This window comes from Rissa tridactyla, chromosome 2, assembly GCF_028500815.1.
Source record: "Rissa tridactyla isolate bRisTri1 chromosome 2, bRisTri1.patW.cur.20221130, whole genome shotgun sequence".
Classification (NCBI taxonomy): Eukaryota; Metazoa; Chordata; class Aves; order Charadriiformes; family Laridae; genus Rissa; species Rissa tridactyla.
Window position 1 is genome coordinate 90,267,348 of NC_071467.1, and position 24,928 is coordinate 90,292,275.

Consider the following 24,928-nt stretch of genomic DNA (forward strand, 5'->3'; position numbering starts at 1 on the left):
GATGTGTCAGCCCATTCCTTCGACACGCTCTCAGGAAGGAGCGAAAGCAGAGGGTACTCCCTTGTATGGGAAAACATCATCCTGTGTGTCAGTGAGGTAGAAAACATAAACGTTTTATGAAAGATAATTAACTGACTTTATCACGGGCGGATTTTAAAGCCTATTTTACATCATCGCCTCCAGTAAAAACAGATGTGGATTCTGCGAGACTCGGTTTTCAGAGCAGCTGAGCTCTGCCAGTTTCTGCTGGCTGCAGGTGGAGCTAAGGCTGCTTCCCATGTTCTGAAATCTAAATCTGAGGGGGTTTTTTCAGCATGCTGTTCCCTGCTAGGTGAAACTACAGGTTTTTCATGTTATTCATGTGAAAAAAAGATAAAACATGGTTTTCAGCTTTAAGGCATAATACTCGAACAAAGATTAAAACAAAGAAACAAAAAACCCTTCCAGAGCAGTACAAATAAAATAACTCCATATATTTGACTTATATGTATGTTTCGTATAAATTCCTGCATTTGATTTTTTTTTTTTAATTTAAGGTTTAATTGTTTATAACTGAAAAACTACCTCAAATTACTTTTTCTCACTAGTTATTATGCAGTCATTAGCTTGTATAAAATAGTTAAAAAAAAAAAAAACCAAACAAGAAAACCCAGAAACCCCTAGGCAAGAGGGTGTGCAGAAGGGTGTGAAAATAATATTGGAGAGGAGATTAGAAGTAGCGAGTAGGCGGAAATTGGAACAGAGATGTGGGCAGGGATTATGCAGTTTTCAAGGTGAGAACAAAGAACCTGAATCTGATGCAGTAAAAGGATGAGAAACCAAGAATTTGTCTTGAAATGGGATTGACCTGGAATATGTCTTTGGTGGCATTTTGAGTTCAGTCCTGCAGAGGTGGAGGTATGAGGAAATGAGAGGAAGAAAAGGTGCGTAAGAAGATGCCTGGCTACTACAGTGACAACAATGGAAGTTGATTAGCAATCCATCTAAGAAAAGACAGAATGTTAATTACTTTGTTAGCAGAAGTCAAAATAAGATGTGGAGTGGAAAAAGCAGCAATCAAATTATGTTCATTTTGTCTTTTATGTATAGGACAGTCTATATATGTTATCTTTCCAACAATATTAAACTAACACAAAAAAAGGAGATAAATCAGGTAATAACTATAGACTATTTATAGATTTCCACCACAGAAGATGGTGACACTTTCAAAGCTCAAATGTCAGCAGTATGGAGATAAAGCAAAGCAGACAGAGATAAATCTGTCTTTCACAATACAATATCACTCAACATCAAGGTGAGGTTGAGGGCATGAGTGCAAGAAGTAATCTGCAGTAAATTTCTAGTAAAATGAAGATTAGGTAGGGGGCCTTTAAAAGTCTTGAACACATGGTACGGTCCTGGTCAGTCACAGTTATGATCACATCTTACCACATTTCGAAAGGCCACCTAGACTAACATGGAGTTCCATTATAGTGGATAGTAGATTTTATGGAGAAAGCCATACTGCTTTTTTCTATTGGCTAAGAGGCCACCTTACAGCCTTGGGGTTTGCAATGCAACTCTGATAATGTCTGCTCTTGTTGTGTTCTCTAGATTGTAAAGTGTTGTGTATTTCTGTGTGAAAAATATATTCAAAGGTGAAAAGCTTATGAACTGCATATAGTTGACGAACGAATTCCTCAGCAGATTTTTTGGATTCTTTTAAAGTACGCCGGCGGAAACTAAAGTTTGCCTTCCCAGAGTTATCTGGTTTGTATTCATCTGGTATGACCTCATTCACAGAGGAAACACATTCCTGGCACAAGGAAATTGTTTACTATACAACTGTTTTCTCAATGACTGTTGAACTGGAAATTGAGCGCTAACTTAAACATTATTGCTCTCCAGTCCGAACTGCAGTTGTTCGTAAAGCAATACTTAATTAATCTGACCTTCATAAGTAACATCACAAAGTGTATAATTTTAAAGAGCAAGCTGACCACGTCTGTATATACCTTGAAAGATGTGAAGGAAAAAGAATGGATAAAACATGCTCATTGCTTTGCTAATTAATCTTTGGAAGAAGCTTCCACGCAACAATGATGTGTTTAGAGAAGGCAAGGGAATACAATACAAGTAGATGAAAGCAGCCAAACTATAAGAGCTGTTGCAGCTGTGGTTTTCTGCTTCCTCAATTTTGTTAATTTAAATCTTTCAACAGACTTTTGCAATAACAATATTGTGGGTTGTGATATTCAGTATGAACTAAAGTGTGGCAACTAAAGAATCAAAGTAGTCATTTAAACATGGAAACGAATTTGTGAATTGGTAATATTACAGCACAAATGGCTGATATTACAAGTGTTCTTATCATATCATCGCTGAATACTGGGTTGGAAGGGACCTCAAGGATCGTGTGGTCCAACCTTTCTTGGCAAAAGCGCAGTCTAGACAAGAAGGCCCAGCACCCTGTCCACCTGGATCTTAAAAGCGTCCAACGTTGGGGAATCTGCCACTTCCTTGGGGACATTGTTCCAATGGCTGATTGTTCTCATTGTGAAAAATTCTCCTCTTGTGTCCAATCAGAATCTCCCCAGGAGTAACTTGTACCCATTACTCCCCCTTCTTTTCCATGCAACTCCTTGCAAAAAGGGAGTCTCCGTCTTCTCTGTAGCCACCCTTTAAACACTGGAACATGGTGATAAGGTCTCCCCTAAGCCTTCTTTTCTCAAGGCTCAACAAACCCCATTCTCTCTCAGCCTTTCCTCATAGGGCAGGCTTCCCAGTCCTTGGGTCATCTCTGTGGCCCTTCTCTGGATCCGCTCCAGCCTGTCCACATCTTTTTTGCATAGCAGGGACCAAAACCGAACACAGTAATATTCCAGGTGATGTATACATATATAGGCCAGCCACCAGCCTCTTTTCCCAGGGCTTCTGCAGCTGTTTTGGGATGAACACACTGGAACAAAAATGCTGAAAGCACTATTTAAATCAGATTTTTGTCTTCACACTGTTCTTCAGGCTTATTTAACTGTTTAATGTGTTTTCCATAGTTGTTAAAAAAACCAAAAAGGTAAAACAATGTCCAAAATTAACTACTTATAAATTGTGAACCATTATTTTTTATAATGAATTTATTTTTTATTTTATGCTGAAGAAGTAACCCTACCGATATTTTGCATATTGAGCAACGTATCTATTGAAATAAAATTAATGACAACCCAGTAGTAAAAGGAAATCCCCACTGTCTAATTTAAAATATCAGAAATTCAACTTTGGACCAAGATGATCTTGAATTAGTTAGTATTTGTGTTTCTTTGTGTTTGGTACACATACTTAGACCAGACTTCAGACTGGAACAATTATTTGTTCATACTTGGACATAAGAGAATCCTTTAGTTTGCTACATATTCCTAGGGATGCTGTGGGTGGTGGGTTGGAGGAGAAGTCTGAGCGGCTTCCCTCTCCTTGGGGGGCATGGAAATCGCGCTGAAGCAAGTACTGCTGGAAGCAGGCAGGAATGGGCACAGGAGGTAACAGGCTGCGGATGTCCTCTGCACTGGGGAAGGCTCAGGGCTAAAAGTTTTAGGTGTCCATCAGAAATGAGCATAGGCTTTTCACGCAGGGATGTCCTCTTTGTCTCTTGACATAAGAGCACCCATTCTCAATTGTTCTTATCGCCTCCAAAATTGTATTTAAGCAGTTCATGTTACAAGGGAGCACACGTGATGTTATCGATACCAACGGTTGTCTGATCAGATGAAGCCCAAGAGACACGAAGCATGTGTTTGCCTGGCCCAGAAGCCGTGACAGACTGTACAATCCCTCCCATCCACCTTGCTGCCGAGCCCACCGCACGGCACCCAGCCCCTGGGAACCGACTGCCGGGCCACCGTGATTGAACGTGTGCAGGAAAATGTGCACAAGCAGAAGCAGCACACTGGTGACTTAGAAAATGTAGTTCCACCAAAACTGCGTTCCTCTCAGATGCAGTAAGTATGACTTTTTTCCACTACTTATTCTACCTTGAATGCTGGGTAAGGGGATGTTTTGATTCATAATAGGAAGTGACTGTTTCTCTAAGGGCAGACATGTTGTAGTCTTTATTGCAGAAAGCTGAGTCCTTGTATTTGGAAGGTCTTCATCCTAAAATTGGTCTGTAGAGCCATTCTTACAATAACAGTATTTCAAGATGTGACATGTCAGTCTTTTCTGCAGGTATTTTGGCTTTCCATGCCTCCCCCTGCAACCTTCCACTTCTCAGCGCTGCAGTAGTGCCTTTCCTCCTTTGCTGGAGAACTTGGATGCCATAACTCTTTTTTCCGTCCTGGTGGCAGCTGCTCCCCTTTCCCCAGGCGTCCTAGGGAAGAGCTGAACTGCTGAATGCATGAAGCAAGGATCTGCCATCTGGAGGGAGCGAAGAAGTTGTGCTTCGACAGGGAACCCGTGCTTCAGGGGGATGGAAGAGGAGAAGACAGCGGTGCTGTGCTTAGTGTGGGGTGGCACCTACCTCCCCCTGGGAAACTGGGTAATGAGAGAAAGGGAAGAGTCTGGTAGACCCAAGAGACCCCACTGACTCCTAGTTTAACAAACCTGCAGTGAGTATCATAATCCTTTTTTTTCCCCCTGAGAACACTAAGCTGAAGATTACCATGGTTTCACCTGCCCTTGCTCCCTACCCATCTAGAAAATCCACAGCTGCTGTGGCTTGCAGTTACCATCGCTGAGCTGACGTTGTTACACTGTGACAGAGCAAGCCTTAATACAGAATTTCACCTGGGGAGGAATTAGCTCCTTGGTCACTATATGTTTTTAGGTTTTCAGATAGTAATTCTAGGTGGACAGCCAAGGGAGAAGCCTTTCCTGGTTGTTTTCAGTTAAATCATTCAGGAATTACAATTGAAGCTATCACATTGCTTGAGCATTGTTTGTATCCTGCTTTGTCTTTCCTCAGAGGCAGTCTTTCACATATTTCTATCGTTATTACCTTCCTGGATGTGTATTTTCATGAACGCTTTATTTTTTTTGCCAGATAGGGAACATTTTTGTGATTATACTTCCAGCAACTTCTGGCCACTTTCTTTCATGTTACCTGATTTCTGCTCAGCAAATCTTCTCCCACCTGTTGTTGTTTTTCCAGAACAGATGCAATTTTGTGCTTTATATCGTGCCTTTGGAAACACGTACCTCTAGGTAATCTTTGAAGATTGACAGGTCCTAAACTTCTGTGAGTTTGCTCGGCTTTGGGATTAAGGCAGCAGTTACACCACCCTAAGTCATTCAGTCAAACCATGTCTATTATGCACGTATTCACATGACTCAATCCTATTACAAAAGGTTGAGTTAGGGATTTGCAGTCCCTGGTTTCTCACAAGCTTACCTTTTGTAGGCAATCTTCTTCGGTAGTTTCTGTGCTTGTAAAGCTGCTGAGTTGCTCTCCAGATCTTCTTCGTGCCTCTCGGTGACAGCGTTTCACGCTTCTAGAGCCGCTTGCCCTGCCCCACCTCGCTGGTGGACTCTCCCATTGCTCTCTACTTTGTAGCTTAAAAATACTGAAAGAACTGAAATTACCTCCTCCAAGTTCATGCCAGGTTCTCTTTCAAAGCAATTCAGAGAACTTTGTTTTCTCAATCTTTTAACACAAAATAAGTCTGTTTCCAGTTCCAGGTAACACACTGGATTTACGCAGCACTGGCAAGAGGCTGGTGTTTGTGTCTTGGGTGCAATTACACAACATCTGCCCTTGTTATCAGGCCCTGATAAATTATCTTTGGCATGCGCTGCAGAGAAGCTGCTGTTCTGCAATGGAAATTTAGAAGATCTCTTGTAGGTAGCTCAATTCTCCTGAAACGAGTACAAAATAGCTTGCTGAAAACAAGGAAACTTCCACTTTCATCCATTTCTCCCCCTTGCGTTGCTATCAAACACTTGGGAGTTGCTTGCGCTCCTCCAAGCCTGTCTCCATCCTCTAACGTTGCCGCCCATTGCTGCCAGCCAGGGAGAGGAGAGGACAGCACCTACAGATGGGCCCCGTCGCTTTGAAGGAACAAAGGGAAATCAGAGGCACTCTGTCAGCTTTTGCTTTGCTGCGTATTAAGCTCGCTTTGGTATAAACACTGGAGAAACAGGAACATAAAGAGCTTTGAAATAGGATTTAAAAAGGAACTGGTGCCTTATCTTCCATTTGAGAAAAAAAAATGGTGTGAAGGACAGAGGGTAAGTCAGACAAAAAAAGAAAGAAACCAAAATTAGAGAGAACAGCAAAAAAAGAGAATACTACTCAAAAGCAACAGGAAAGAGGCAGGCATAGATTGCCAATTAACATTTCACATCAAAGGAAAATTCTGATCAAAACCTTTTCCTTCTTCTAAGAAGCATCGTGTGTTTCCAGTATCTACTGCAGTGAAGCGAGCATGCTTTACACAAAAGGCGGCCCAAGAGAATAAGGCCAATAGCCGCAAAGCTTGTGGAAACCGTTTTACACAGCTGACGACTAGGACTAGAACAGGACAAAACCCCACAGGAGCCCGCAGCATCGGCATCACTGCCCTGGTTCACCAGTTGATTTCCACCCTGTGCCAGCTGCAGGAGATCTGAGGCACAGACCAGTGTCTCTCACCCACACACATCTCTAGATGCATTTATACCATGTAGAATCATAGAATAGTTTGGGTTGGAAGGGACCGTTAAAGGTCATCTAGTCCAACCCCCCTGCAACGAGCAGGGACATCTTCCACTAGATCAGGTTGCTCAGAGCACCATCCAACCTGACCTTGAATGTTTCCAGGGATGGAGCGTCCACCACCTCTCTGGGCAACCTGTTCCAGTGTTTCACCACTGTCATCATGAAAAATTTCTTCCTTATATCTACTCTAAATCTTCCCTCTTTTAGTTTAAAGCCATTACCCCTTGTCCTATCACAACAGGCCCTATTGAAAAGTCTGTCCACATCTTTCTTATAAGCCCCCTTTAAGTACTGAAAGGCCACAATAAGGTCTTCCCAGAGCCTTCTCTTCTCCAGGCTGAACAACCCCAACTCCCTCAGCCTGTCCTCATAGGAGGTGCTCCATTCCTCCGATCATCTTTGTCTCCCTCCTCTGGACCCACTCCAACAGGTCCATGTCTTCCGTCTACTGAGGACTCCAGAGCTGGACACAGTACTCCAGGTGGGGTCTCACCAGAGTGGAGTAGAGGGGTAGAATCACCTCCCTCGACCTGCTGGCCACTTTGCTTTTAATACAGCCCAGGATGCGGTTGGCTTTCTGGACTGTAAGCACACATTGCCAGCTCAAGTCCAGCTTTTCATCCACCAGTACCCCCAATCCTTCTCTGCAGAACTGCTCTCAATCCCTTCATCCCCCAGCCTGTATTGATACCAGGGGCTGCCCTGACTGAAGTGCAGGACCTTGCACTTGGCCTGTTTGAACCTCATAAGGTTTGCATGGGCCCACTTCTTGAGCTTGTACAGGTCCCTCTGGATGGCATCCCGTCCTGTAGAGCCTCAAACTGCCCAGGAAGAACAGCACTATTCCCCACACTCCCCAAATCCCCACAAATGCTCCAGCACATTCATTCCCTGATGACCTGAGCCCATCTAAACCTGAAACGAGCAAGCACCTCGCGGGGCTACAAGTGCTAGATGAAAGTTATGTTGCAGGAACTACCTGCTGTGCCTTTGGTGGGTCATCACACAGGTACGCACACCTTCTTGAGGTGTTTGTAACCAGTGTTCGTGTATATGGCTTATGCCTGTGTCTCACAGCCCTCTGTGCGTTTAGGCAGTGATGGTAACTATATGGGCAACCCTTCTCTGTCCTGAGGCTGGTGAGGGGACAGTGAAGAAGAAGGGCAGAGGGAAGACTTTAGGCTCTGTAAGGAAGACCTGTGGCTCCTGTGGAAACTATTGCTGTGCTGCAGCTACACAAGGTTTGCTGTCAGGCAGGGAAACCGCTTGCTTGCTTCCATACTGGCAGTGGACACATGCATCAAAAAAGAAAACATTTTTAAATTATAGAGACAGAAGAAGGCTGGACATGAACACACAAGTCCATATCAAAACAAGAGCAGGTGTAAAGATTAAAAAAACCAAAACAAACAGTAATTGCTTTGCTGTTTGGTTGTGTACAGAACAATTCATGGCTGTGATTAATTCATTAAAATGTCATTAAAACTCCAAGTGAGCTCAGGCTTAGCCAGGTAAGAGCATGAGCATTTCAACTGGCATTTTAAATGGCACATTTGAAAACAGTAGTCAGTTACCTTTCCAGATTTTCTAAAATATTACCAAAAAAAAAAAAAAAAGGCCTTGACAGGTCAGAGCATCCTGGCTACCACCATGCTCCAGCCTTCAAGGAGGGGAGGAAGGAGAAATGATCATTTGAATTCGCATAGTTTTAATTTTCATTTTTTCCTAGCTGTCTATTGGGCAAACGATTCACTTGACTCCACCAGAGCCCAAGTCACAGGTATAAGTAACAGTCCTCATTTCCCACTATATTTCCTGTCTGAGATGGTGATATTTATAGCAACTTTCTCAGTTCCTGGCCTAGGTGACTCGTTACTGCTGAGACACTGACAGAGCAGCAGCAGAAGGCAACTACTCCAGCCGAGATTTTTGTAACAAATTACCTGTGGACAGTCATCGGCCGACAACAGAGTGAGTCAGAGGAAATTATTGTTTATAGTTTACAGGACGCCATGTGACACTGAGCATGTTTGAAAGCAAAGTCCCTGCCTTGAATAGCTGAGATTTAAATTAGCTGAGGCAGCAGAGGAGGAGGGAGGGCAAGCAAAAGCAGGTCTTGCCAATTCATGGCACAGTGCCTGGTAATAGGTCACCAAGCAGGAAAGGAAACCCTGGCTCCATCATCAACATCAGGTCCGCGCTCAGGTGTCCGTGACTTATTTCCTGGAGATGTCTCAAAATGTGACCAAAGTCTTTGTAGAAGAGAACTTATCTCCTGCTATGATGCAGACAGGACACCGTATTTTGTTTTCGTGACTAATGGTTGAGAAGTCCAAATAAGCAAGCCCAAAAATGTCAAGTATTTCAGCAAAAGACTAGCAGATTGTACACGTGGCAGGTACCACGCACAGATGGTACAGACAGATGGACTCTGGCGTCCCCAAACATTGAGTTGAGGTGATGAAGGGAAGAAGTATCCTTGGAGCCTTCATTCATCAAGTTGGAGCCTCTCAGGTAGGAGAAAGGATGTGAAAGCGAGTAAACAAAAAATGGCACAAAACAGTGACCTAGTCCAAAAAGCTGCCATCAGAAGGGCGTGTGTGCGTGTGTGTGTATGTAGGGGTAGGGAGGGAGAGGAAGAATTGTAATTAGGTCAGAGGGACCAAAAGACAAATAACAGGACAAGCTTATCTGATACCTAGGCTGTCAGTACACAAATGCCAAAACACAGGGTGATGAACAATTAAGAGTTTTTACCCAGCTAATTATGACGACAGAGGATTTGTGGAATAAAATCACTAATTAAAATATTGTTAATAAAAAACTAAGGAAAAAATTGAAGGGGAAGCACTGGAGCTATGCCACAACAGCTACAACAAAAGCTCCCTCCTGCTCAAGAATAAAAGGAACAATGCTTTGATAAGAATTAAGTATCTGTTGGAAAAGCAGCACAGTAGGAAACAAACAGTCCTCCAGGTTCTTGCAATGGTTTACGTAAGTTATGGGAATGGCTTTAAATCAACCATGATTACTAGGATGAATCTGGTTAAGACCAAAAACACGTATGGAAGCCAATCATGAAACAAGCTTGTCATTCTGGAGGAAGGAAAGAGTAAACAGCAAAATGAAGATGTACCTGCATATTTCAACAAATTCAGAACTATTAGAAAGCTTCCTGTCAAGATAATCCTCAGAAATAACATGAAAAAAAAATCCAAATATATTCTTATTAGGAAGAAGGCTAAATAAACACAAAAAGTAGATCAAAATGCCTGACCAGAGAACATTCTTTGCTTCAGCTGACAAAACGAGCAAACTATGATCAGACACCCCTGACAGACAGGAGCATGAACAAAAGCCGATTCCAGAGTATCTGCCTCAGCTACATGTGTTCTGCTCCACTAATTAAAACAAAAGCATGTTGGAAGAGCAGCAGATAATTTGAAAAACAAAACCAATCAAACAAAAACCTTAAAGGAGATTTGTACGTTTTTCTTGTGCTGAGAATGACATAACAAAGCCAACAGGTAAACTGGGGAAGAAACAAGACTCTGGAATTTGAGGTCAGTCAGGCAACATGGGAAAAAAAAATATAACAAGGTAATTTACTGAGCTTTTCTAACCCTATGAGTATATGCATTGAGATGTATACCACAAGTGACAGGAAATCCAAAGTTTAATGTCAACGTGAAGAAACCATCTGTGAAGAACACAACAAGCACATATACAACTGATTTAATTGAAAAGCTATTTTACCCACAGGAAGGAAAATGACATTTTTTCATATTGCAGTCAGAGTAAGCAGTAACACCAGCAGTTAGGAAAAAAACCAACTGTAAACTAGCTAGCCAAAGATGAGTCATACATCAGACCTTATAAAAAATGTACAACTAATTTATCCAGTATTTACAGAAGTTTTGATTATATAAAGCAAATATAACCTTTCATAAATTCTTTAGCTTTTTTTTCAGATTAACACTGCAAACTAAAAAGTGTTTTTGTGGCTTCCCCAACTCCACCCCCCTTTGGCTATCATCCATTTTGGGATAACTTAGCTAGGAAGCTCTGTGATATATATGAATCTATTCCCATTTTACAAAGACAGCAAACCAAAAAGTTGTCCTTGTAGCTGCAATTCTAAGCAGCCACGTTTATTTGAAATATATTTCTAAAAACAACTTTAAACATCAAACATTAATGCTTCTGTAACAGATGTGATCCCACAACTGAGCAAGCAGCAAGATGTAAATTTAAAAACATACAGTATACTTTTCTTCTACATTAAAGATAAGAGATTACACAGTTAAGCTTACGGACAAATCATCCTACCACAAAGAGAAAAAAAAAGTTCCTGAGAATTTTAAGATTGCAGTGAGGACTCTCATTTTAAAAGAGAGACAAGTACTTCGGATAGTAGCTTCAAACCTCTGAGTGAGAGCCCTGCCAGTATGTGGCTCACTTCTGAAGTGTTCACAAGAGGCAACTACAAAAAAACCAATCCTGTTGCAATGAGGATTAAGTTTACTAACCATAGCTGCCTGCACCTACGCTGGAATTCCTGCCTGGCCCCACAAAGGTCCACAAAAAGATTTGTAGTCCACTGATTCACATTTACACGTTCCAACAAAAGACAAAAGTAAAAACTATGTGTAACAATGATTTTGGAAAGACTGTTTCATCATGTTAGTTAACAAAAGCTCAGCACCTTGCAGATCAAAGATATTTTAACTACGTATTTTGTTTAACTGTTAAACACAGAAACCAAAGTCTAAAAAAAAAATAAAAATCAAGCAGTAAATACTTGAATATAACATTGAAGAAATACTCAAAAGAACATAGCTGATGTTGTACTATAACATTTTACTTCATTTAAGTACAGCAAATTTCACCCGTCCTACGATTTATAAAGTACACAAAATATGTACATAAAGGAAAACAAAACCCCATCAGAAGATGATCATACATGTGTATATGTACATATACACACACAAAATGTGCAAATTTCTTTTAATGCAGGTTAAACAAAGCATATGCAGGATAGAGTTGTACAATGCTAATGGAACACAGAGTATTCTAGGTATCCTAATGATGTTTCGTATCTACAGCCAGTGCAAACTTACAAGGCACAAACTCAATGCTGACACTGTAGTGTTCTAAGTTACATTCAGGCACATCTCAGTTTGTAGCTCTTCAGAAAAAGGCCAATGGAAGTGCTACTTCTGTACTAAAGTGCCAGCCTTCTCTCAAAGTTTAAGCACTAAATTGATGTGACCTATATGCAATAGTTATCAGTAGGGTTCTGAGTTAATTTATCACTGGAAAATTTGTGGCTAAGACATCTGTTACACGTGTGAAAGTATGCTATTTCCCAAAATACCTCCCACACATTCTCCAAAGACTGCCTATACGTTGCCAGCCTGAGATGTGGAATCTTACAGGGTATTACTAATGCTTTTTTCTAATTTTAGTCGACCTCCTGCAGAAAGTAAATCCAGATTTAAAAAATAAACCAACAAAAACAAAACACCAAAACAAACCAAGAACAGCCAACAAAGTGCCTTCCAAGATACTTGCATTCAACAAACTTTTGCTAAATTGCATAGTGGCAGTGTGTATCAGCTAGTAAAGAGTTAGAAAGAAAAGCTTGCTGTTTAAGGCAAAATTTTAACACAGCAAAGCACAAAAAGCCAAATACCAGTTCCATCAGTATTTAAACAAAGTACTGGCCCATGTAGTCTTATCCTCACAGTGTTTTATTTCTTACTTTAATAGCGAACCCACACTTGCAGTATGCTTGATTAGCAAGTTTTGTTGCATTTTTCTAAATAAAACCAGAGCAATTAATATGTAGGCTGACTGACTGATACTGAAAACACCTGAAAAATATGTTCTCTTCCACCCCTCAAAAAGGGGTTTTTGAGCCTACTGGGAGTTTAAAACTCACTTGTACCCAGGTCTAATGTAATACCTAAAATTGAACTAATAATTTAAGGTTTTCTAGTATTTAATAGACGTTACCGCATCACTTGGCTGTCTCACCCTAAAATTGTATTTTCATATTATTTTTCAATAGAAGATATTTAATAGATATCTGAGGAAAACAATACAATACAAAACCTTAAGGGTCTTTGTGAAGGTATCTTCTATTCCTTCTGCAAAGAAATGAGTGATTTTATTGGCATTTATTTGAAGTGCCATCAGTAAAGACACAAGAACACTTAAGAAAGCAAAAAAAGTTCTAATGCTCCACATGTATCTTTGGTTTAGCCTTCCTGACCAAAGTCTTCTGTAAACTTCTTTAATTTCTCCAGGTCCTGTTCATTAACTGTTGGTTTTGTGCTAGCTAGCGACCTGAGCATATCGTCCTGTCAGAAAATACAAAAACAAGCATTTTCAGAAACAAGCATAGTACCACTGCTAACAATCCTGTTGCCAAGACAAATATTCATTAAAAAGCTCATTAAAACAAGATGACCATAGGAGCTCCTATTTACATAAAACTTGAAGTAAGACTAAACTACGTATGCACAGAGGCAGCATTTTAACCCTGTGAACACAGACAACTCTGAGTTTTCTAATAACGAAACCACAACCTCAGGTTTAGGTTTAAGCCACTCATCCATTCAAGTTTTATTCATCTCTTTTCACTGAAAATAACTGAACTTTTTTTTTTTGTCAGTTACTATTTTCAACCCATCTTTAACTACAGCAGTTTAAAGTGGAAAATAATCTGATGTTCCCATGTACTCTTCATAGTCCAACAGTACAGAACAGTAGTTTCTGATTCATCTCTACCAAAGTTTTACTGTTCATGACCAGTAATTTCTGTCTCTTCGATTCAGTCAATTTCCTAGTTAAATATTTAGATACTAGAAAATGGAGTTCAGAAAAATCACTGGTCTGTGAAGTTGAAAGTAGCAGTTAAAACAGCCTATGAATAAAAAAGGGTCTAGAAAACGAATCAAGTCCTAGCCAAAAGCAACTTAAAAAAGCAGATGCCTAACACCTCATATTACTAGAAAATTATGGGTAAAAGCAAAGGTTAATATCATGACTTTCTAGACTTGGGATTTGTCTCATCAGACTAGAGATACCCCGCTTAGAAAGAATTAAAGCCTGATCTTTTTAAGGACAAGAACTGATTTTGGACACTGAAACAACTGCCTATGCAACTACAGTGCATCAGAGCCCAGGAACCATTAGGAGTACACAAGGAATTGTTATGTTTAATTCCATGAAAGACTGAAAGAATCCAGAAGTTTTAGGACAGGCCTGCACCTGCATACATCCTTTTGTGCTTCCTCAGTATGCAAAATACATGCACAGAAAATTCTTTTCTGAAATATAATGATGGTTATATTTATAAAGCAGTGCCTACTGTTTCAGAGGCTTGTGATCCCCATGAAATACACCGATTTCTTTCATTCATTACAGGACTGTTTGCACACAAGAAATGATAGCAAATCTGTGCTGCTGTCAAGTCTTTCCCTCAAATGTTGTACTTAAATTCAGAATCTTCTTTTGTTGCTCTTGCGGAAAAATACAGAATAAGTGTCCAGCAATTATTTTTTTTAAGCAGTGAACTAAAATTTAAATTTGTCTTAAAATGACATATTTTATTCCCTGGACTAAAGCAAGTTTTTTTAACATGCACAAAAAAAGACTGATGAAAGAGCTGTATCACCCATGATGAAATTTAACCAAAACTACCATTACACCCACAATCTTTTTACGTTCTAGTGTTTATGCTTGTTTTTCTCTCATGGGAAATATTTACCTACAGCACATCAATTCCCAATTGACACTGAATATAATTTTCCATTTCCTAGTATCAATATTAATCAATAGTGATGGGAAGGAAGCATATCATAGGGAGGGATCCCAAGGGTTTGAAATGAATAAAAGACGAGTGAAAGAACAGTGGCAGAGCCAGGTGCTGTCTATGGATGAAAGACAGCAGCTGCATGCTTATCAGGGATAGAGCTGGCTTTTTCACAAGCATGTCGTACTGTAGTGCTGTATGTTGGGAATTTAAATGCTATCTGGTATGTCCAGCACTTCTGAAAACAACTTATGCCATCGCCTTGCCCAACCATTTGAAAAAGAGTCTTTACCGTAGGCTTTTCAGAGTTCTGCAAAGCAAGAAAGAAACTCTACAAAAGGATACCTACCATGGAAACTTTAGGCTCCAGTAATTTATCACCTGGAACCTCCATCCATGTCATTTCTATGGCTTCAGGATCACCTGGAGAGCAAGGGGTGAACAAATCTACCATCGTATTTGGATTAGACACTGATGGTCCTTTTACCTAAAAATAAGAAATATGCAGTTTATAGGAGTTATAATTTTAAAGACAAAACCCAGAACCTGCACAGCATCTTTAGAGCAAAAACATTCCTTGATTTTATGCATTGGGAAAACATGTCCTGTGAAAGAGAAGTTGTATAAATGTACTGGCATCCCTCACTTTGAAAACATGCACCTGTAGCCGGATACTTAAATTCACATCAGGTCAATGTGACTTGACCTGTCAACGTGACTACGAAGCACTTAGGAGGTGCTTCCTCCTAAGGCTGAGGATTTCTGTGGAAAACTAACATGCCAGGAAATCTAGTTGGAAAAGACGACCCTTCCTAGTCCCTCATCAGTTTGTGAGTTCATTCATCACTGGTTAACAGCTTACTAAAAAGTTCTCAGTAATTATCCTTGAGTGCCCCTCAAGTCAGGAAGCCAGAGATGGCTTTTCAACCTTTGACATACTGAACTACAAAGTTCTGAGCTCCTTTTCAGACACCACCTCAGCAGCACTCGATAGAGAACGGGGCCATCTAGTGGCAGAACAGAAACTGTCCTTTTTTTTTTTTCCCAGCCACATGGACAGACCCAAAACAAAGCTGCACCAGATATCTGTTCCCTTTCTGCAACACGTTATCTGGGACCCACAGTTTTATTTTCCTTCATTGCTACGTGAAGCGTCACACATCCACAGGAACTCAAAACATATGCAAAGACTGAAAGACAACACACTGGCTGTTTTTAAACAGCAGAGAACTGGATTTGCTATTTCAAATTGCATTTAAAGCACGATGCTGGAGAGCACAGATTGTAATATTCAAAATGCACTCTGACAAACCTGTATTATCACACAGAGCAAGGAATGGTTTGCAATGAACTAGTAATAATTGAGAAAAGCCCTGTTTAACTGGGGCAAGTCATCTGTTGTGATGCAAGCAATTAACAAAACTAAAACTTTGTTTATAAAAATAGGAAATTGCATCCAGTTAAAGTACTAACAACATAAGTGGAATCAAATTGGTTTATGTCAGAGCCCTCAAATACTGTCGTTGTGGGTTTTTTTCCTTCCTTTTTTTAGGGGAAGAGGAGGTAAGAATTCCTTATGGGTTGCTCCACAAACTCTGACAACCAAGGATATTTCACTGCTCCACGGTAGTATGAGACATGCCTCAGATTCTTCCAAATTTGAACAAAAGGCTAAAAGGTACAGCCCTTTAGCCAGAAATGTCATTGTCACTTAAAGTCAACAATGGATAAATACTTCAGGCATCACTGCTTAAGGGAAGGAAGCATCTAGAAAATCCTTGATATATCAAAACAGCTGCTTATTTTTAAAGACAGTTTACATCAGTGTTACTAATGAGTTGCCCTCAGAAGAAATTTATCATATCAGTGCTTCAAAATCCTTGTTTTGTTTTTAAACTGGGAAAAGCTCCTCAAAAACCCTTTAAAATGTTGTTTGGTTTTTCCCCCCGCCATGACCAAGGTTTCCTCAGTGCAGACTCTGGAAACTTACATAATCCTCTCATATTCTGGACCACGTTGGATTTAAGTGTTCCTTTCTCTTTGAATCTTAAGCTGAATGTGTTCCTTGGAATAAACTACATGGAAAAGAAGAGCCTGTCTTCGATTCAAAATAAACTGTGGCTGTTCAGTTTCGGGCCCTTAATCCTTCTATGTCAGGCTGAGTTACTAGTAAAAAAATTGTAATTCTAACTGAGATGACAAAGAAACTGCAGCCAGCACAGGTTACATGGTACGTATCTCTTGGCAGTTTAGGATCTAACATTTTTCCTACCTTATCTAATCCCACACCACCCCTTTTAAGGAGCAACAAATGAAAGCTTCCCTTTACAGCAGCAAAAACTCTGCAGAGTATCTTGACCCACCTTCACTCAAGATCCATGAATTCAAAGTTTGCAGTAAAAATGTAAGCAAAAAATACTTTTAGTCTGGGTCTACTCTAAAAAAATAACATGAAAAATGTAATTTTATTTAACCAATACACATGTTGTATGTATTTGGAACTCTGTTTATAACCATTGATAACATTATCATACTTTTTTTTTTTCCCTCCATTGAAGAGCTTAACTTACAGAGAACAATTAATTTGATTGAACAAGACCCATATATGCAAATTCTCTGGGGGAAAAAATTTAATGATTTAAATGATTAAATCCAGATTTAATGGATTTAGATTGGTGCTAAAGAAGTCTAGTTGGTTCTTTGTCGGATAAAGTTTCTGAGATCCAAACGTTCAGAAGAAGTTTTTCTTAAATCAGTACATGGTATGTAGAGGTAACCGCAAGATAAGCCAAACAATATAATTTAAATAGTCTCTTTCGAGTGCACCTAAATAAGTGTAAAACTAGTTTTCACATTACAGCAACATCCACAGAATGCTACATGCTGCCCAAACAATGAAGCACAGAGCTTGCTCAGTTGTCTTGCATCTTTACTACTTTCGCAAGTAACATTGATTCAATGTTTTTACCAGAACAAGAACCTTAATTTTTCAGTTCAAAAAATATGCCAAATAAGCAGAATGTGCACAATTATAATCCATCTATTCCCATGTGGATGAGGGGGACACATTTATTTAAACATGCTAGAAAAAACGTGAAGAACCACATAACTTGATACAGAAAAAGAGCACCTCTGTAACATTCCCATTTAAGTCAAACTTCAAACTGAAAGCTTTTAACACTACCTAGAGACATGAAGAGTCATCAGAGTTTGGATTATACAGCATGAATACCCAGAAACCAGCTCCACCAGACTGATGGTAAGACTGCGGGAAGAGGAAAAAAAAGAAAAAAAAAAAAAGAGGAGGAATACTCAGGTTCTCCCCTGGTTGATAAAAAGGACATTCATAAGCATCCAGTACTACCCAAAACCAAATTCAGTTTACTTGCAAGGAATTTTCAAATTAAGATAGTTCTCAGAGATTAAATAACTTTAAAATTTTTTGATTCCTACTTACTTTTTTAAAGTGAGTAGCTGATTGCACTTTTCTAACAGGCTGCATCAGTGCATCACGTACAATGATGCTTATATCTGCACCAGAATAGCCATCCGTTTTCTTTCCAAGCTCTCGATAATCTGATTCCTTTAGGAGATTTGGAATTGAGTCAAGGTGAAGTCTGAACATTGTAGCCCTGGCATGGTCTTCAGGTAAAGGAATATAAATACGCTTCTCAAATCTGGTTTAAAAAAGAAAAAACAAAGTGTTCCACAGATGCTAGCTCATGCAGGTGCACAGTAGAAAGAAGCTTATGCAAATAAAGATATAGTTTGTTCCTAACAATATTAGAAAGAAGCAGTTTCAGTATTATAAACCTTTGAAAAAAAAAATCTAAGGCAAATATTCAACAACCTGTTCTCATAAATAATACTATAGCTAGCATAACATCCAGAATATAATAACTACTTTTTTCATGACAAAGATCTTTCCTCCAGACTGAAGTTTTTCCAGATTCTCTCCAGCAGAGTTCGTGTTTTCAAAGAAAAAATTGAGGGGAAAAACTCTTGAAGTGCTGAAGTATATTTCAACAATTTCCACACCCAAAGAAAGAACTGTTTGATAACAAGCTGACACAACCACTTTCTACGGTTTCCAACTAAATTAAAGAAAATTGCATAGTTAGAAGCAAATGTGAAGTCATATTCTCAATACAGTTGTCAGTAGAAAATGCTGATAACTGCAGTTCTTCCTTTGAAGCAGCATCTGTTCTCACAGTGGGGATTACTTTCCACCAACAAAATAAGAGCGACTCCAAATTCTGTAGAACACAATTATTTTGATATACATGACAAAGTGTGCCAAATCCATGAAAAATGAATTTGATTACTGCCATTGTTGTACAAGTTCCTTTAAGTCTTTTGGAAAAGAGTTAGACAGCTCCTCTCACACTGCAGAGAATGAGAGAATGGTCTGGGGCTGGGAGGGACCTTTAAAGATCATCTAGTCCAACTCCCCTGCCATGGGCAGGGACACCTCCCACTAGACCAGGCTGCTCAAAGCCCCATCCAGCCTGGCCTTGAACACTTCCAGGGATGGGGTATCCACAACTTCTCTGGGCAACCTCTTCCAGTGTCTCACCACCCTCATTATAGAAAATTTCTTCCTTACGTCCAATTTAAATCTACCCTCTTTTGCCCCTTGTCCTGTCACTACAGACCTTGGTTAAAAAAACCCAAACATTTCTCCGTCTTTCTTGTCTCACACGAAACTATAGTCATACAGGTTGGAAGTGACCTCTGGAGGTCACCTAGTCCAACCCCCAATCAAGGTACGGCCAGCTTGAATGAAGTATATAAACAAAAGTCAGTGACAGTCACAAAAAAGATCCAGCTAATCAGATACAGGTATGGAAGCCCTTTAGCTACAAAACAGCAGTTAAAGCATGCACTGAAAGATCACAAATTACAGCTGACCAGTAAAAAAACACGGTGTTTCTGTGTAACATAAGGCTACGTTTCCATGAAATAACTCAAGCTATTCAACAGTTTGTTAACAGCTGAAAAGGAAAGCTCTATCTGCTCTTGCCCTTCTGAGGTGCATATTTTGTAACTTGTCCCCCAAGCCCAGCAGAAAACCAACCAACAAGGAAACAGAATAGTCTTCTCCATGCTCAAGCTCAATCAGCTAACAAAGAGATCAAATACACTACAATATAAGAGGGAACAACCTACCTCTTTAAAGGGACAAGGGGCTATTAGTTTGGCTCAGTCCATCTCATGGAACTGAGTTGTAGAACATTAGCCATGTCTGCAAAGGTGAGCTGGATTACCACCTCAAGTAGTCTCAGACTGAACCCTCACAACAGTTGCAAATTTCATACTATAAAAAAAAAAATGCCATCATACCTTCTCCTGATAGCAGAATCCAAAACCCAAGGTATGTTTGTCGCTCCTAAGACCAAGATTCCTTCATTGTCAACACCAACCCCTATATCAAGGCAGAAATCATTTCACCATTTAGATGATAAACAGAGACTGTTTTAAAGCGTTGTCAAAATTCAACAGGGTGGAACTGTAGATCTTTTTAGTGTTCTCATGCAAGCTATGCTTAAAATACCTATCTTAATTCCTTTGACTTATTCTGAAAATCAAGTAAACTTACCTTGCATCTGGACAAGAAATTCTGTTTTTATCCGTCTAGCAGACTCACTTTCATTTTCGCTTCTTGACCCGCAGAGGGAATCTATCTCATCAATGAAGATAATAGAAGGTTTGTTTTCTCTGGCAAGCTGGAACAAGCTTTTCACTAATCTTAAAAAAAGAAACAGCCTCAGTTATCTTAATGATTACACCAGTAAAAACACATAATTTAAGATTATATAAACTTCCTTTAGAGAAAGCTAAAAAAAAGTATTAACATAAATCTATTCCAGCTTCAAGACTCTGCATTATACTGAGTGAGACAGCACACCATAAAGGGACGTAAAACATTTTAGAGTACTCCAGGCATGGTTTTGCAAGAAAAAGCCACCACTCTAGACAGATTCAAAAGAACATGGCTTTCTCTTATTTAATATTTTTAACCTAATCAGATTAACTCTAGAGATGTTGTAAGAAATGACATGTATGTTTACTTTACTAAACGGCTTTTATACAACAAGAAATGTTGGTTTGCAAAAAAACCCAACCAACCAACGACACCTAGCCATATTTTATTAACATATTTTACTAAATTAAAAAGGAAAATAAATAGGAATGTGCCGGGAAATTCTTCACATTACCAGCACTAAATCTCAGGCAACAGTCTCAAAAGAGGTCAAACAGAAAAAATGCCAAGCTGGACTCCAGTTCTGTATTCCTTTTGCAACAGATGAAAAGCAGCTTAAGGTTTCCAGCTTTTGGGGAAAAAAAGCCCAGTTCTCAAACTTTATCTAATGGCCTTTCTTCCTCATCCTATCAACTGTAAATAGTGTCGCTCAGTTGTCCCACACTTCAAACTATTAAAACATGGTTTTGACAAGTATTCTCATCATCATGTGAAAGTCCTTTCTGTACAAACCCAGAGCTTTCTCCTAATTCAGGAAATCCTCACTGGAAGCCTAGATGGACAAATTCCTGCACTTCCTGCAGCTGATCTGTCAGTTCAGGCTTCCTGGTCGTCTTCACATACCATATAGTAACAAATGAGGGATTAGCATGGACATCCATGAAATTTTCTTTCATGGTTGTTCCTCTCCTTCAACCTATTTTTGCAAGTTTCTTTTGTGTTCCAGATTTTGTTTGAAAACAGTATAAAGAAAAAAACACCTCCACATGGACACAGAAATGCCATAAGTTAACAGCACAGCTGCTGGGACAAATGAGCGGAGAGATGCCAAGAGGCAGAGTATCCTAACACTTCAGACTAATGTAGTGTGCAATCACAGCTGAGTTCAGAAGGGGAATAAGCTCCCTGGTGCTCCCAAAACCTTTCTGAGCTAGTTTTAAAAACTACCTTGATCACAGAAGAGAGGTCCGGCTACAGCAGCACAAACCACAGGATGTGATGGTATCTTTACACGGAACTGCAGCATGAAGCATAGAAACACCTGAAGTTTGTTTTTAAAAAGACATGACCCTTCCCTCAAATTCAATTTCTTTACAGCAACTTATCTAGCTCTGTATTAATTTCTTCTTGCCAATGTTTTCCTGGACCACGGCAACTCCAACTTACTTTTCACTTTCTCCTAACCATTTTGAGACAAGGTCAGAGGAAGATACTGAGAAGAAGGTAGAGTTGTTTGCTTCTGTCGCCACAGCTTTTGCTAAGTAAGACTTTCCTGTTCCTGGTGGTCCAAACAGAAGAATCCCTCTCCAGGGTGTTCTTTTTCCTGCAAAAGAGAAACCAGCAGTCTTCAATATACTCTAGAAAGACTGAACTTATTTTTCTGATGAAGCCTCTCAAATTTATTCAGAGGTTTTCCACATCTGCCCATGAAACTTCTGTCCCATGGATCACAATCTCTCTGCTAACAGCTCAGCTTGAGTCTGACACATCAGCATTCCACTCTTCTCAGGCCTCAGTGCCAGTCCTGACTGACAATAACAAATAAACACTGTAATACTGACCTGTAAACAGGTGTGGAAATTTAATGGGCAAGATCACAGCTTCTTTAAGTGCTTCTTTGGCACCTTCAAGGCCAGCGACATCACTCCATTTTACATTTGGTCGCTCCATAACAATTGCTCCTATAAGAAAAGATTGTATAAATTAGTGATGCACATATTTTTTCACAGATTCAGTAATTTCTGTTTTGGGAAAAAAAAATAAATTAATAAATCTATGCCCATGTCCAAACTGAATAAAATAAGGCATTTTAAAATAGATATAAACACTGAATACTGTTAGTCAAACAGATGCTATTTCTACAGAAATCTGTCACATTGGTTACCACAATAAACCATCAATAACCAGTATACTCGAGAGTTAGTAGAAGTCCTGCAATGGTCAAAGCTCGTCCATAACTGACCAGCATATGTGTGTTTAGTAGTCACAGAGCAGTGGTAATAGGTACCCAGGCACCATCTCTTCACTAAACCACCACTGTACGTACGGCCTGAAAAATCTGAATGTAGCTGCACTAGCCCAGGATTTACAAGATTCTCCAGCAGATGAAGTAACTTGTTGGCCACCTCCATGTGTGCAGCAAACAACTGGACCATCTAATGGTAAAGAGCTTTGAGAGCTAGGGCTGAAACCATCAGAAAGGTTATATGAAGCCTGCTTCGCTGCAGAAGTATCTTCTGTCTCCAGAAGTTTATCACCAAGTCTCACCTTGCTCAATCAACAAGTTCAGCTTGATTTTAGCCAACTGAGCTGTAATTTAGCCTTCTCTTCAGACTGGGTAGTCTGACATGCTAAAAATTATTTTGTCTAGACTACTTTTAGATGGGACAACTTGGATCTGAGCTAGTGATGGAATATTAGATCTTGTAATCCTAGCCAAGGCAAATCCAAAAGTTACGGGAAATTTTCTCAGATGAACAAATGCCAACCAACCCAACGCTTATTTAAGAACTCAGACACACTGAAAGTTTCAGTTGCTCTATTTCTCTACAAGGGGCTTTCTATAATTTCACAATTGGCTTTCACCAGCTGTTTTCTTGACACTTTCACCTTATGCCTTCAGAGTTCTGTGAAGTAATTGAAGGCTTTTTTTCTTCTACAGGGTTGAAAACTCACTGCTACTAACTGGCTAATGAATAAAGCAAATAACACTTGCTTACTTTTTAAGTACCTCCTTTGCGACTTTTTCTTGTGCTGCTTTCCTTTTCCATCAGATTGAAAACAAACAATTTCTGTTAACAACCGTAACTGTTAACAATTTGGAATTTAGAGTCCAAAAGCAACATCATATTGAAGATGTTAAAAATGTTATAGAGAAAGTTGATTGCAACCTGTCTTAGCTTCCAATCTATATATTGGAATTAATCCAACCACACACTTCCAATGCATTAAATTATTTTGCTAGGTTGAGTACATCTCAATTTTTCTTAAAGTAAACAGAACTATGGGCTCCATCACTAAAATAATTAGCAGAACAGGTAACAGTTCAGATAGGTACAGGAGATTATTTCAAAGTTGAAATATCAGAGTTATCTGCAGCAGACATACCATGGTAACTGAAATTACTGCACTGTAAATTAGGGCACTGTAAGAGATTACCTGACACAAATGGAACTGGAATCACAGGCTTCCTAATTTTGTAGGTGTAAATTAATAGCCGGAAGATTAAGCAATAGAGTGCAAAAGGCCTTTAAAATTCTAAACAGGAGTAAATGACAATAGACCCACAACTACTATCCGGTCTGAGTGTTACTGGTCACTTCTCCCACAATAAGCCAAGTTGCTATTGTAATTAAAATTTTGATAAATCCCCATAGATTTGGGAGAGTTACATAAGGCCAAGTCAGCTAGGATTAACAAGGCAGCAAAATTAAATACAGGAAATTTCTATGGATGTTGCAGGAAGCAAAATGAAAATCAGTAATTTGAAGGCTGCCCAGAGCTTGTATTATCTGAGTAACAGACTCCTGTGTTAAGTTTAAAGGTACCAAGGATCTCACACCTCAGACTTTCAAGCAATCAAATGTATAAGCAAGAACATTGTAATTTTATAGAAAATATCAATGAAGTGGTAGGTGCAAGAAACTGTTTCTTGAAGTAAGAACCAAAGGTCAGATTCATGTAGAAAGAAATGAAGTAATTATAGTGAGAGACAGGATAAGAGTCCATCATTTTTCTGTCATTCTAAAATACAGGAACCTGTTTCACAGAACTATGCATAGGATTAAATAAATGTGTAGACAAGTAGAAAAAGCCCAGCATGGTTTCCAAACATGATACAATAGCTCCTTAAATTACACAGGCAGAAATCTGGTAAATGCATTTGATCTTTGTTACACTGAAAAACAGGGGGAGAACACTGAAGTTTCTTCACATCTATAAGTAGCTTCTGTCAGGGAAGTTCTAAACAATTCTTCACCATTAAAGGTAATAAGTATCAAACAAAGCCTCCTTTTTACTGTGTACAAAACTGCTGGTGGCTGCTATACGTTGCGTCACTGACTGTATTCAGCATTTGAGTTCAAAACCCTAAACTATTATGTTACTCAACTGGGACAGCATCATCACTGCACATATGAAAATGCTGCCTGTTACTGTAAACAGGCAAGAATACGTGTTCTCTACTCCTAAACTTGAGCACAAGCTTTTCTGTGAAAACAATCCTGCTCCCACTAAGTGTTTGCATGACATCTGTTACCTTAGCCTCTAGGCAATACTCTTACGCACTTAAGAGTAAAAATACTGATTCAGTTTAGCCGATAGCTACCGGGGATCTTGCAACTTCTCCCTTTGGAAAACATCATCCTGATAAATGGTACAATTTTAACATGAAGCACAGGGTACAGGAGATAAATTTCAACATAGTCACTGTATAATTTCATGGCACACAAACCCATAC

The 24,928-nt window shown here is 39.5% G+C and overlaps 1 protein-coding gene across 7 annotated transcripts in view; it reads right to left on the reverse strand.

Annotated features, from left to right (window-relative positions):
* Positions 1-3,112: 3,112 nt before the first annotated feature.
* Positions 3,113-24,928, reverse strand: part of VPS4B (vacuolar protein sorting 4 homolog B) — a 28,281-nt gene continuing 6,465 nt past the window's right edge. For 5 of the 7 annotated variants that reach the window (XM_054189632.1, XM_054189638.1, XM_054189636.1 and 2 more), the window contains 7 exons: positions 22,032-22,151; positions 21,637-21,793; positions 20,086-20,234; positions 19,830-19,911; positions 17,944-18,163; positions 14,836-14,973; positions 10,323-13,029 (listed from right to left, as the gene is read on the reverse strand). In XM_054189632.1, coding sequence (XP_054045607.1) covers positions 12,928-13,029; positions 14,836-14,973; positions 17,944-18,163; positions 19,830-19,911; positions 20,086-20,234; positions 21,637-21,793; positions 22,032-22,151 — 968 coding nt within the window. In that variant the 3' untranslated portion in view covers positions 10,323-12,927. Of the gene's footprint in view, positions 5,824-10,322; positions 13,030-14,835; positions 14,974-17,670; positions 17,752-17,943; positions 18,164-19,829; positions 19,912-20,085; positions 20,235-21,636; positions 21,794-22,031; positions 22,152-24,928 lie in introns of those variants that run through there. The other 2 variants (XM_054189633.1, XM_054189634.1) reach the window with 2 other exon arrangements.